The 14,709-nt window shown below is 37.8% G+C and overlaps 1 protein-coding gene across 2 annotated transcripts in view; it reads left to right on the top strand.

Moving 5' to 3' along the window:
* Positions 1 to 14,258, top strand: part of LOC117394569 (polycystin-1-like protein 1) — a 61,692-nt gene extending 47,434 nt beyond the window's left edge. For both annotated transcript variants that reach the window (XM_059018746.1, XM_059018745.1), the window contains 18 exons: positions 244 to 436; positions 876 to 1,014; positions 1,125 to 1,209; positions 1,781 to 1,954; positions 2,165 to 2,283; positions 2,612 to 2,722; positions 3,191 to 3,314; positions 3,943 to 4,026; positions 4,244 to 4,422; positions 5,093 to 5,327; positions 6,618 to 6,722; positions 7,288 to 7,428; positions 7,754 to 7,888; positions 8,288 to 8,518; positions 10,198 to 10,362; positions 10,453 to 10,620; positions 11,204 to 11,340; positions 12,581 to 14,258. In XM_059018746.1, coding sequence (XP_058874729.1) covers positions 244 to 436; positions 876 to 1,014; positions 1,125 to 1,209; positions 1,781 to 1,954; positions 2,165 to 2,283; positions 2,612 to 2,722; positions 3,191 to 3,314; positions 3,943 to 4,026; positions 4,244 to 4,422; positions 5,093 to 5,327; positions 6,618 to 6,722; positions 7,288 to 7,428; positions 7,754 to 7,888; positions 8,288 to 8,518; positions 10,198 to 10,362; positions 10,453 to 10,620; positions 11,204 to 11,340; positions 12,581 to 13,337 — 3,282 coding nt within the window. In that variant the 3' untranslated portion in view covers positions 13,338 to 14,258. The remainder of the gene's footprint in view (positions 1 to 243; positions 437 to 875; positions 1,015 to 1,124; positions 1,210 to 1,780; positions 1,955 to 2,164; positions 2,284 to 2,611; positions 2,723 to 3,190; positions 3,315 to 3,942; positions 4,027 to 4,243; positions 4,423 to 5,092; positions 5,328 to 6,617; positions 6,723 to 7,287; positions 7,429 to 7,753; positions 7,889 to 8,287; positions 8,519 to 10,197; positions 10,363 to 10,452; positions 10,621 to 11,203; positions 11,341 to 12,580) is intronic.
* The last annotated feature ends 451 nt before the right edge of the window (positions 14,259 to 14,709 follow it).

Genomic DNA, 14,709 nt, shown 5'->3' with positions numbered 1-14,709 from the left:
GCCATATCTTTGCTTACAGAAATAGTTAACCAAATTAAACTAAATCAGAATTTACAAGGAGGGTACATTTACATTATCTATATAAGTCTCTTAGAACTCCATCGATGGGACTTAATACTAATTTGTATAATTCTGAGGCATCCATGCAGTCAGAAAAAAAGGTAAAACGATAAAGAATTTAAAATGACTTATTTATGCATGCAGGTAATGTGCTTAACTTTCCTTTCCTTATTGATGTTACAGCGGGGCCTGGAATCCCGCAGTCCCATTATTGTCTCAGAGCAGGACAGCCAGTCGAACAGTAAGAAGGAAGGCACGTGTGCTTCTGATTGCAGCTCCAGCGGCTTTGAGGACTGCAGCTCTCAAGAGAACAGCAAAGTCCCACCCAAGTGCTTTGAGCACAGCACCAGTGACCTTCGCTCAGACAGCTCATTGGGTGGGTGCTGCATTGTTATCTGCTTCAGCTATTGAATTCTACCTGTGCAGGGCCTTCTCACAAAAAAAGCTCTGAAGAAAGTGTTCTACAAGAAATGGGTTCTTTGACATTATTCTCCCTATCAAATTTGATTATGGGTCTGGCTTAAAAAAATAACCATGCAATTATTGTTACCCTCGCTGAACATATATAATGTGCTAAAAGCACATTATATATCTCCAGAATCATTTCTGATACAGACTTCATATTTACAGGGTCTCTAACACACCATGCAAAACTTTCCAGTGGACATGATCTGCCATGGCTACCATATGCCACTTTTTGTCATTATGACTAACATATTCCTCTTGTTGGTAGACACTGCATTCTGAAATAACATTCACATTATATTGTTACTTTGACTTTGCTTTTAGCTTATAAACATGTTTTTGTTTTCCAGATCGCAGTCTCTATGAACACCACCAGGTTTTCGGAAGCAGTACAATTGTACTTCCCTTTTGGTGTCGTTACCTGGCATGGGCAGCCTGTTTGTTGCTTGCTATAGTCTGTATTGTGGTCACTGTCCTGCTGGGACTTAAGTAAGTACTAAGGAATACTGGGTTATCATTTCAAAAATAATAATTCTTAGCATTATATCAGTTATTGCAGTGTTGTTCTTTTTATCCATGTTTTTTATTTTACTTTGCAGGTTTAGTGGTACAAAAAGTCTTCTGTGGATTCATTCTTTGTTTTTCTCCCTGCTGTTTTGCATTTTTGTTGTACAGCCTTTAGTGGTAAGTCACAAATAAAACAATTTTCTTTGGTCAGCATTTCACTAACATTCTATTCATAATACCACATTTATTTATGTTAATTTGATGGTTGTAATGAAATTAACTATTTTAAAGGATTTCATAGTGGCACTAAAACACAAATAGTAAATCCATAACTACTATAACCATCTAAACATATAAAAACAGTATTGTACCGTAACTTTTTTTCCAAGAAATCCCTTCAAATGTTGAGCATATGTTTACATTAAAAGTGTGCTGTTGTAAATAAAATAGGTCTCTCAATGAGTGTAAATATGAAACCTCACTACAATAATTTATTCTTGAGGCCTTTTAATATATTTTGCCCCCAATTAAGAGCAAACAATGTGTGTTGTTCTGAAAGGTTTGACTTGTAATTTTAAAGATTATTTCTTTGTTGGGCATAAAGACTTTTTTCCAGTTAGAATTTTAGTTCTTGTGCTATTGTGCTTTTAAAAGGCTGCCAACTTTCAAGTGTTATGCCACCAGTTTTTAAGAGAAATTTCACCTTAAAGTAGATACATACAGAAGTGTGTGTTTGTTTTTTTTCTAGATTTTTATATTAGCATCTGTGGTATCATTGAGGTACAAGGAACGCAGTGACTTTTATACAGGCTGCCTGGAAACTGGGCCTGTTCTCGAAGCTGTGAAACCCTGGAGCTCGAATGGAGGCTCTGAAAACTATAGCCACAGTGTACACCAGGAACAGCCTACAGATTTTGACAGGGTAATATTTCACAAGCCTCTTGTCAGCCTTTTTTGAAGCATTTAATATATAGATACAGGAAATCCATTGCATAAAATGGAATTTAAAGTAGGGTTTACAAAACAAGCATACTGTATTGAGCAATGCAGGTCTTCCTGTATTCTTTTGGTCCCTGATAGAACCCTGCAAGGCTGTTTTTTATTTATTTATTTATTTTTTTACCCGTTCCAGATCATAGCTGCGCGCCAGAGGGCACGCTACCTCCGCCTTGTTCGTCCTCCCACTCCAGCACAGCTGAAGGAAGCCAGAGATAGGATAAGGAAAGAAGGCTTGATACAGCACACTCTGAGGTGGTTTGTTTGATTTAAAGAGGCAGTATCGCTTCTATCTAAGATACGGCAATACCTGTGAGATGTATTAGACCTTGGTGTGGTTGATTCTTTGTGTATAGGATATTGATTTGGTATCAAATGAAACAGAACAGCATTTCACTTTTTTTTAAAGAAATGTTTATTATTATAATTGTTAGGGTTACAACATTATAATAGCTGTCCCTTTTGATATTTTATTCAGCAAATTCTGGCCTTTTTATATGGCTTTATTATTGTAGTTTGTTATGAATGTAAACAGATAATACATTTAAAATCATATGTACTCTATCATCTGTTTCATTGGCAGGGAGTTTGTGCTTTACATCGTCATGTTGCTGCTGCTCATGTTTGTAACCTATGGAAAATTCTCCAATGACCAATACCTTCTGAATCAGGCCGTCAGGACTGAGTTCACCAAGTAAGTGACGAGTCTCATACCAGTGATGTGTGCTTATAGTGCTAAACTGCATCACAGTGCATATGGATATGGATTTAATGCAGGAAGTTAATAACACATTGTAATGTCCTCTTCTGTATTAAAGATTCTGATTAAACAGTTAGTATTATTTATTTAGCAGACATCTTTCTCCAAGGCGACTTACAGAGACAAGGGTGTGTGAATTATGCATCAACTGCAGAGTCACTTACAAGAACGTCTCACCCGAAAGATGACGCACAAGGAGGTTAAGTGACTTGCTCAGGGTCACACAATGAGTTAGTGAGTGAGGCAGGATTTGAACCACCGGGGACCTCCTGGTTACAAGCCCTTTTTCTTTAACCACCGGACCACACAGCCTCCTTAGTTCTAGTCTGATTTTGATTTGAGACTGATTATAACAGATCAGTATAACTTCCTGGTGTCTGTTTATCCTTTGTGAATCTGAAGGAATCCGAAGAAACTGCTTTCTGAAGTGAAAACAGCTGAGGATTGGTGGAGCTGGAGCATGACCGCTTTATTAGAGGGTCTGTATTGGGACACCTGGTATAACAATGCTTCTGCAAGTGCCAAGGTAAACCTGCTACTATTGAAACATTTCTGCATCCTCTTAACCCCTGAAACTATATTATACATTATACGGACAATTAAAGATCAAATAAATGAGTCTTGGCTCATACAGAAAAAAGTCATAATAATATTCATTCTTTGATGTGTCTTCACATCTCCAAATTGCATATTGTTTTAAAGTTCCCACACGAAAAGCCAAAAACATGTACAGCAGAAGTAGCTAGAGACTTTTCTGAACTTGCTTCTGTGGAGCTCTGTGCTCAATGAGTGTGGATTGCTGTTGTGAAGTCACTTGAATTAACAGCAACTACAACATTGTTCTTTCTTGTGCACTACTAACAACTCCAGCCTCCCTGAAACATTCAAACATCTTTTGGACTTCATTGTATTTTAAAAACATATGTAGTTAAAGCCAAATATTATAAACATACCCAATTATAAAACAAACCAATCAAAGTTGTTGTTGTTGGTGTGAATTAGTTCAGGTTATAATTTACATCGCAGGATTTACACACCTTGTACCAATTCACTACAGGCCATCTATTGTTCTTTATGTAAACTATTGCAGTTTAACATACAAAAACAACCTTTGTATCCTATTATCAAACCTAAACAACATTTTGTGTTTGTAGGCGGGTCCCCTTAAAGGAACATGTAGTCTGATTGGTGAACCGATGCTTCAGAAAATACAAGTTATAAATAACACTGGCTGCACGGTGAGTGATCTTCTTCATTCGCTACACATTTTGGACAAGCTGGTATTTTCCATTTTGATTTGACTTGAGGTTGTAGGTTAAATTAACCTTATCCTAATAGCATCACCCTTTTTGTTTGGGGTAATTAGAGAAGAAAATGAATCATGTGATAATAAAATGCTTGTCCATGGTTAAAAATAATAAAAGAATGATTCCCTCTATGTGTTGTCTTTTACAGATTCCCAGCATGTTTACTGGCCTGATCACAGACTGTGTGCCTCCTTACAGGCCTGAAGTCCATGATCCAGGCAGCAAAGAGACCTCTGACAGCCAGACTGACACAGTAAGGGTCCATTTGTGTGGTCAAATAGAGTGCTACGATGGAAAAGTAACTACTGTCAAACTGGGCAGAATAAGGTAAGGAAGGCTTTTTATATGATATCAAAAATTGCAATAATGCTGTTTTTTTTTATTATTATTAAGAATCTGACCTGAATCCAATGCAGACACAGTTTAATCACAAACCTTATCATCTTTTTACATTGAATTATTACTGTGATTGCTTTTCCTGCTTGTTTTATTCTTTACTAGTAAAAAAAGACTCGATTTTGAAGCTTGTGCACAGGCAAATAAAACTGCATGAACAATAATTCAGCTTCTCCCTCGTGTTAACCTGTTAAAAATTGGCATTTTTTTCTGGTATAGCATAGAACACTGCATACAGCACTCCTTAAGAGACACCAAAAATACACCTAAAAGTAATTGAAATGAATAACATATGATCTTTAGTTACTGGACCAAAACCATGATTTTAAATGTAGGATTGACAATACCCAATATTGAGGATACTGATTTTTTTTTTTTTTTTTTATGAATAGAGCAAAAAGATGTGACTATTATTGTTAAATTGTTAGTTTTAAATCCCCAGCAGTAGCTGAAAAAAAATGTTAAAGGCTGCTAAAAAGTATGGCTTGAGCTTTGTGCAGTTCATTTATTTATTTATTTTTTTACCCCCGGATGTGTAAACAAGCCTTTTTGCTGTCCTATTGAATATAGAAACCTCTAATGGTGCCTCTCGCTTGTTTAGATCTGAAGCGTACCGCACGCTGTTGCAGTTGAGTGCTGACAGGTGGCTTGACAGAAGCACCAGAGCAGTGGTGGTGGAGTTCACGCTCTACAACCCTCCCTCCAACCTCTTCACCACTGTCTCCCTGCTGGCTGAGACCCCACCAACAGGGGGTGTCATTCCTTCAGCATACATTGAGTCAGTCAGCATTTATCATGTCTCCTCTGTCCTAGATTACTTCATCATGGCCTTTGAGGTAAGGATGTGAAGGGCATAGCAAAGCAACGATGAAATGATACAAGTGTATCTAAAGAGTTTAACCCAGAAGTACTGTGGAGCATGTGCATCTTCTCCACCATGCATCTTTTGACATTGCCAATTGCCACAGTGCCAGACTGCCATGAATTGTTTTTCTACAATTAAAAAAAAAAAAAAAAACTCATCAGTAAAAAAATTAAGCCACTTCACAATTAAGGCCACAGTAAAGTATTAACCAGTTAAACTAATTGGCTTTTATATTAACTGAAGTGCTGTGGTATAGTTTTGTTACAAGAATTTCTATGATTGAATCCACCTTTTGTTGGTCCCTTGACTAGCAGTGTTTCTCTGTGTTGTTAAATGATTTAATAAACTGTCCTGTGGCCGTGTCTCCACGGAAACGTGACCATCTGGTTCTGGGGGTGCAATTACCTGTGTTTCAGATTAATACACTTTATCATGCCTGTAGAACAGACAAGTAACCACTTATAAAAGTTTTGCATAGTAAATAGTAAGTGAAGCATAGTGAAAGCATAGGTAAGCATTGTCAAGCACAGAGAGGGATGGCAAAGCATATTAATAAACATGCCAAACCAGGGTAACCTATGGTAAATGCATAGTATAACCATGGGAAAAGCATGGTAAAACAGCAGAAATACTGCACAAAAAAACAGTTGCAAACTTTTGTAGGACAAGTGACTCTTGTGAGATCAACCCTTCTTAACAAGGCAGTTTGAACCAAAAACCTGCATACAAACTAACGCCAAGTCAACAGCTGAAAGTAAACGTGTCCTTCAGGGCCCTGTTTTGCAAAGCAACAGAACCACAGATTTGTGAACTGCACAATAATGTAATAATTAAGGGTAATACTATATAGATGGTTCCTACAGAACAACATTCTTGCATATCAAAAAGGTTGATTTGAAGGTGATATTTTGAAAGAGGGATGAGAGAAGCTTCTCACTTGCCTCCAGTACTGAACAGATTACAAATGTTTCAAAACTGATGACTCTTTGGGTCATTATAGAGAGAACAGTTTTTAGATTTCCACGCCAAACCTGAAAGAAACCAGAAGTGGTAAGAATGGTCATTTATCGCACCTAAACAATTTAAACATGTCAAACAGGTGCAGTCCTGGCTAGGTCACGGAGGCCTTACATCCTACTTACAGCAGTGTCATTGCACTGCTTTCTTATTGGTTGTCCTGCCCATGTACCTTATAGTGTTGTATTAGAAGTGATCGCAGTAACATTATATACAGAGTTTAATATTTTGTTCTGTTCCCCAGCTCATTTTCCTGGCTTTGATTCTTCTTCACCTTTACTTCCAAGTCTGTGCAATGATTCAGAAGGGGTTGCTGGTTTACTGGCAGGAACCATGGAATTGGCTTGAGGTGAGCTAGTCATCATATTAAACACCATGTACAAAATATACTGTAAACTATTCCAGAAGAGATACCATTCACCTTGCATTATGTTCCCAAGATGCTTTGTTTTTGTTAACAAAAACTAACCCATTTCTTGTTGTTATTTGTATTATTGTTAACTTTATGTATTGTGCGAGTGTAGTGCCTAACCTAGCGAGGTCTATAATTTTAGGATGTCAGGGTTTACATCGTGACGGTCATCTGGTGAAAAATAAAGCAGCAGCTGCTTTTAAATGTGTGCCTTATGTGTATCAGACTTATGTTTTTTTGTGTTTTATTTTAAAATACGTCCTGCTAAACATCTCTTCTTTTATATGTAAAAAAATGTTTATAAATCATGCCATCCACACTCGAAAACCAGACTGCTTTCTCAGTGTAGAAGCCTCTGATCGCATTATTTCACATCAGTTCTCTAGGGATCTGCTGTATAGTGTGACAACTCTTTAACTCCTGGTAGAACTGCAGTAACCGTGTGTATAAACTTATTGTAAGGTGTATTTCTTCATGCATAACTTTGCTTACTGGTTTTTAGGTGACCATCATTATCATCAGTCTGTTTTACTACACCTATTACATGTATCACTTTGTGCTGGCTATGGAAATAATAGATTACCTACAGAGGGGAAACTTCAAAGCATTTGTGGATCTGAGTTTAATCTCATCCTGGGACCAGGTAGGAAATACAATTATTGGGCTTTGCAGTTAGGATCACATAGTACAGATCACTTAAAGTTTTGCACTATGGGGTATTTAGGCCCAACTTCTTCATATAAACCTTGGATACCCTGGAAATGTCTACACTGCCATATCATGTATAAAAACACAATACATTAATCAACTACCAACTTTTACCCTTAAAATATTGAATGTTGAAACATTTTTTAGAGGTTTAAAACAATTGTATAAAAATAGCAAGAAACAGATTTGCTTTTGCACTTCAAAATAGGTATATTATATATTTAATTTTTTGTGTGTGTGTGTGTGTGTACCATTTTCAGCTTACACGTTGTCTCCATGGAGTGATCATATTCCTTCTGTTACTGAAATGCATTCGCCTCCTGAGGATTAATAAAGTCATCAGCCCCTGTGTGACAATGCTGCGTCTTTCCTGCTCCAGCATAACACTACCAGTGGTAAGAGATCTAAGCTAAAGTACACAGATAAAGAACAAGTAAAACAGTAAGAATCGTTGTCGGTATTTTTTTTTATTTGCAGTAGGCCAGTTTGTTCCACCAGCAATGTTTTTTTAAACATTTAAAATAGAAGCTTTGAATGACCAAATCTGTTCCCTGCTTGATAAGCTGATTTAATACTACAAGTCATAAGTTGTAATGTAAAAACCAAAATCATATTCCATAAATAGGAAAAATGTAATTTCCGACCAGCAGTCTGAATTGTTAGATAATACTAGTGTACTATAAAGTTGGATGAATAGCGTATATGTCATTTTTAAGAAACGGAAATGTAGCTAATGTCATTTTTTTTTAGAGAATAGTTGCACTCACTTCAGACCCGTATCCTCTTTATTCTAGGTGGCTGGCATTATTTTCATGATTGCCTATTCCTGCCTCGGGAACCTCTTGTTCTTATCCACATCTCATCCATTCAGTACTATTGTGAGGTCCTTCCAGACTGTCCTCATGCACTTCATGGGAGTGAGCGAGCTTCAGACCCTGTCTTCCATGTACAAAACCAACCAACTCTCCATTGCAATATACTATGGGACCTTTTTCTTCATATTGTCTGTCCTCTGGATAGGAATGGTATGTATTCAGCAGGAATAAAGTGAGCATTAATGATAACTACACTTACGGTACAACCAGCTATTTCCTAATATACAGTGCCAAGTAAAAGTTTGTGAACCCCAGTGACAATTATGGAAATTCCATAGTTTTGCCATGATAGCCGCCTTGAATCAAAACCAGTCTTTTCTTAAATATCCAATAGGGTTTATATTAACCAATTCCATGTCTTCTGAAACAAAATGATGTATGAATTAGACAAACAATGAGTATCTAAGATTCAGGGTATGTGAAAAAGTAAGTGAACCCCTGGTTTTATCAGCTCAATTAAGGGGATAATTAGAATTAGATTTGGGGCTCCACCAATCCACTGTCAGACAGATAGTCTACAAATAGAGAAAGTTCAAGACCACAGTCACACTACCCAGGAGCGGTCGTCCTACCAAAATCTTTCCAAGAACAAACCGGAAAATCATCAAGGAAGTCACAAAGAACCCCAGAGTAACATCCAAGGATCTGCAGGCACTTTCACCATGGCTAATGTGAGTGTTCGCGATTCAACTATCAGAAAAAGACTGAACAAGAATGGTGTTCATGGAAGGATAGCCAGGAGGAAACCACTGCTCTCTAAAAAGAACATTGCTGCCCATCTGAAGTTCGCCAAAGAGCACATAGATGATCCACAAGACTTCTAGAACAATGTTCTCTGGACAGACGAGTCAAAGGTAGAACTTTTTGGCCTCAATGAGAAACGTTATGTTTGACGTAAACCAAACACTGCGTTCGAACCGAAGAACCTCATCCCAACCGTCAAGCGTGATGGTTTTGGGCTGCTTTGCTGCCTTAGGACCTGGACGGCTTGCCATCATTAACACAACCATGAATTCTGCATTGTATCAGAACATTATAGAGGAGAATGTCAGGCCATCCGTCCATGAGCTGAAGCTGAACCGAAAGTGGGTCATGCAGCAAGACAATTATCCTAAACATACAAGCATATCTACAAAAGAATGGCTGCAGAAGAAGAAATTCCGTGATTTCGAATGGCCTAGTCAAAGTCCGGATCTAATCCCCATCGAAATGTTGTAGCAGGACCTGAAGCGAGCTGTCCATGCAAGGAAGCCCTCAAATGTCACAGAGTTGAAGCAGTTCTGTAAGGAAGAATGGGCCAAAATTCCTCAAAACCGATGTGAGAGACTGACCAACAGTTACAGGAAACACTTAGTTGAAGTCATTGCTGCTCAAGGGGGTGCCACCAGTTACTGAATCTAAAGGTTCACATACTTTTTCACACATGGATATTGAATGTTGAATCATTTGTGGATAAATAAATGTTGAAAAAATATCATGTTTTTGTGTCATTTGTTTAATCAGATTATCTTTTTATCTATTATTAGGACTTAGATTAAGATCTAATAACATTTTAGGTTTGAAATATGTGAAAATCCTAAGGGGTTCACAAACTTTTTCTCGGCACTGTACACAGTGGTAAAGAAGACCTGCATAGTTACTGGGAATGCTAGAATATAAGATACAAGTTACCAAGCGCTAAACATTATATGAATAGGAGGCCCCATCTTTGTTTCTTTTAGAAGTATTTAAAATGTGTGTGATGCCTGCAAATAACCTTAAACAGAATGTACTGTCAAAAAGCAACTTATGATAATTTATTTAGCTTTTTATTTTTTATTTTTCTTAAGATTGCTGGGGTTCTCACGTCATTGGCCCAAGACTCAAAGAAGTCTTCCAGAAGCAAACACCTGGTCACTCTCACAGAGGTTGTGATCTATACTCGTGAAAAGTTTCTTGCTTTCATCGGGAGAAAAAGGCAGAACTCGCCAGACAGCCCCACAACAGGTGGCAGTGTAAGAAGACTTCACAAATGCATGAGTGTGTGTATATAGTTTCTTATAGCTTTACATTATGGATTGACATTGTTTTTTGCTTTTTCACAGAACTTTTACTTGGATGAATTTGAGACTCTCATGGATGAGCTTCTGTTCCGACTCAATGCTTTTTCAAATAGCCTGCACCGTTCTCTACCAGCCAAACAGAGAAACTACCTGGGTGACGAAAGCCCTCTGATATCCCAGTCTGATTATTATTACAGTCCAGGCTCAGAGGTATATTTATTTTGTGATTAACACGTCATAAGGCCAACCCTCACTCCTTTGTTGCTTAAGCCAGTTGCTGTTCCACAGTCAGTGAATGCATCTATAATAACCCCCACCCCAGGCAGCTGATAGGTAGAGTTGCCAATGACAAAGTTAGTTAGCTGGCTAGATAGTTGGCTAATTATTTGTGTGAATAAAGACATAGTTATACATCGTTTTAAAGCTCTAGGCAATTTAATTTTACAGATTTGTGCATACAGTAAACTAATATTACATCAACAACTTGGGATCCAAAGCTGCCCAGTTCAAATCTGAATTTTCTAAAATGAACAGTTTGGGATTACAGTCCTTTCATTTCCAGAAGTTAAATTCAAACAGATTTTAATTTACAATTTGGACGTTTGACTTGTATACAACCTGTGCTGTGACCACCTCCCTAGGCTGCATAATAATTTGTTATATTAAGACATGTTGGATCTAACAGCATGCATGGGGTTTAAAACAGCTAGCCTGTTAATGTAGTGAGATTATTGTGTTACCTTGAAATTAATTGGCTTTTTCTTTATATATTTTTCTCCTTGTTTTTTTCCAGAGCGCATCTGTGAATGAAGACAGTGTTGGAAAGAAGGTTTATAAAATTGAGCAGAAGCTGTTCAAAAACAACCCAGAGATGTATAATCTTTTAATGTCCACCAAAGAGAATGACTTAGCTAGTCAGAGACCTCTGAGGTAAGGTCTTTGAGTTGCTGTTCAGCATAAGAATACGGTGCTCTTTCGCTATAAGGCTCTCGGTTATAACACGCCTCGTATATAACGCTCCTACAGCATGTCCCCCAGTGTTGTTCAAACTATAAACAACTTCTCAGTCTAACTTCCATTTTCTATCTCTCCCTTTTGATACAGTATCTGAACTGAAGAAAAGCTGCGCTGGCACTTTATAACAATGACATCTTATTCAGAATTTGTTTTATAACTAAATAAATATTAGGCCTATTATGTGGTTATCTTTCCTAATGCTTTTTGCTGCGAGAGGAACTGCGACTTTCTCCAGGAGGCGAGATGCTTCAGCCCCGCTCCGGCAGCCGAACTTGGGACAAGCCCATTCCCTCTTCCCCTCTCCCGACCTGCTCTCCTTTTCGCACTTGGTTTGCTTGTCTGTCACTTCGAACTGAACTCCAGGCTATTTATAGTTTAAAAACTGCTAATTAAAATGATCTATGAATGGGAATGTTACCTCCTTTTTTTTTTTTTGTAAAAAATATAGCGTTGATTACATGGTGCTTTATGCATGGTTAAGTCATGGAAAGTTAAATTTTTGCTTCACTATGTGTGCAATATAGAGAGGAAGTTATTTTATTTTGTATTCTAGTCAGATGTGTGTTATGTGTCCCGCAGCGCCCCCCACCCCCTCCCCCATTTATAACTTTCTTCGGTTATAACGCTCGTATTATGTGTCCCCTCGAGACCCGTGTTATAGCGAGGGAGCACTGTATATCATTTCCAGAGTCACTGCTGCTGAGGCACAGGTTGATGTCCTGGCTCCAAGTGGTTGATCTTGGCTGGGGATCCCATGGGGAGCACTGCATTTGCCTCTGCTCTCCTGTTGGTTGGGGAGGGAAAAGTATCAGGGACTGGTTTAAAAAAAAAAACTAGAACATTGTACTATTCTAAATGAAAATAGAAAAAAGCATAAAACAAAAAGTACTTCAAGAAAAAAAGTATTGTTAAAACCTGAATTTAAATATATATATATATATATATATATATATATATATATATATATATATATATATATATATATATATAATGAACAAGGCCTCTTGATGAAAGAAAAGCTAAATTTAAGTAACACAAAAATTAGCTTCTCTAGGAAAGACGAACTAGAACTTCAAACCTGCTGTCCTCTCCCAATCTTTTTTGTAAGTAGGTATTTGGGGGAAAAAAACTGATACACCTCTCTTTACTTTAGATCACAGCTTGAAACTGAAACATTTCACCATCTGCATCTGAAAAACCATGGCAGCCCATCAGCGACATCTGTAGACAATTCTGAGAACTGCAAGTCCAGCCATACCCACTCCCAAGATAAGCCCAGTGTTACTCTTCCTGGAAGTACAAATCCATCAAGTGAGTCCTGCGCTTCAATGTCAGATTCCTGTAGTTTGCCAGAGCAATGCAGCACTTGCCAGACAAATTGTGCAGTAAACCCAGATCACTATAACCTTGCGAAACTCGGAGACGATTTACCCCACGTACTGTGCGGGACCAAGTGTCCCGAGAAGCTGGCTGCACAGTCAATCGAAAGCAGGACGAGCCACCAGCAGCGGTCCACGTCTGCCAGTCTGTCCAGCAGGAGCCGCAAACCTCTTAAACGATCACACACCACCATCATCAAGCCCTTAGAGTGCCCCATTGAGGTCACAGGCAGCGGGGCTGGCAATAATGATGAGGATGGTGATGTCAGTGAAGAGAAAACCTCCATATCTGCTAAAGAGACAATGGATCAGCCAACCAAGCTGTCAAGCCCTGAGCGATCGTCACAGCACAGCAACACCAAAGGTCAGAGATCAGGGCCAAAAGTGCAGGAAGGGTCCAACATGAAAAAGGATAAGCAAAAAAAACCAAAGAAAGCTGATTGCCACTTTTTGATTCCCGAGGACGTACAAGATTCAGATCTGCAGAATGAGCTCCCTGTTCTACCGGAGTCACTAAGACAGTGCTGGTGACTTTATGTTTCTATGGTCTTCCCCTAACATGCCAGTAGACAGGTGACCAAATATCTTTGCCTTTTTGCATAATCTGTGCATTACAGTAACCAAAGGGAGAGAGCAGTAGAGCTCATTTATTCTACCCACATAAGTCATGTACTGCAGCTATCTGTACAAATGATGACCTTTTTATTTAGAATGGAATGGATTGAAACTTGATTTGGGCATAATCACAATGTAATCTATTTACAAAATATTGTCCAAACAAACATTTTGGTATTCTCCCGCTGAACACAATGAATAAAGGGAATGTTAAAACAGAGGGTGGTACAGGTAGATATTCTGGGACAAGTGCCTAAACCAGGGGTGGCTGAACACAGATCTGGAGGCAAACTGTGACCATCTTGATCTTCCTGGCTGCTTTAATTGGCAGCCTGTCATTCACTAGCTTATTGTTTTAAGATACTCCATATGAATGATATATATTGTATATTAAACAACCACCAGACTCAAGAGTTTTAAAAGTCATTCATTTATAAATATCATTTAAGTATTGCCCATTTGGACAAGCTTTCCGGCACAGTAAGAGAAAAAGGGGTTTTATATATTGTTATTGCTTTCTAACAGTTAACATTAGAAGTTATGCAGCACAGCAACTCCAGATACAGATACAAGGAGTTTCATGCTTTAAAAATATAATAAAAAATGTGTTCTACCTATTCTAACAATAATATAATAAGCAAAGTATATATTTTTCATTTAATATTATTATTCCCTTACATGTTTTATAATTTGCAGTTTCTAGAAGGATTTGTGTGCATTATATTGATTTGTGTGTTCTCATCAATTCAGTTAAACAGTGTTGTTTTATAGCTCGTAGTGATGCACTCTTTATTAAATTTGATTTTAATTTGATTTGGTATTTTAACAGTTTTATTATGAACTCAATAGTCCACAGACACCTATTCCCTCCCACTCGTTCATCAAGATTAATACAGGATTCTTATAAAGTCAGTCTGCTACTTTGCATTGCCACTGTGGGAATAATACTCTGTGCAGAGCAACGGAACATGACAGGTGGAGGCCCTGAATGAGAGACAACAGTATTTTGGGACTACCACTATGTGTCATGAAAAAAAAAAGAATAGATTAGAAAAAAAACTATAATATACATTTTTTGTTGTTTGTTTGGGGGGTTTTTTTTGGGGGGGGAGGGGGGGTTACAACTAATTAAATAACCAGTAACTAAATGTTATTACTAAAATGCAATATAAAGGTAACAAAGATTTTCCTTTTTGTGGTTAAAATAAAAAGGTCAAGATTATATGGGACTTTCAGGTTATTGTGTTTACTTTTAAAACCGTGATGGGTTACATTTATGTAAGACACA

Source organism: Acipenser ruthenus, chromosome 3, assembly GCF_902713425.1.
Source record: "Acipenser ruthenus chromosome 3, fAciRut3.2 maternal haplotype, whole genome shotgun sequence".
In the NCBI taxonomy this organism is placed as follows: Eukaryota; Metazoa; Chordata; class Actinopteri; order Acipenseriformes; family Acipenseridae; genus Acipenser; species Acipenser ruthenus.
Note: the sequence above shows the minus strand (reverse complement) of the source record. Positions and strands in the feature narration are given on the sequence as shown.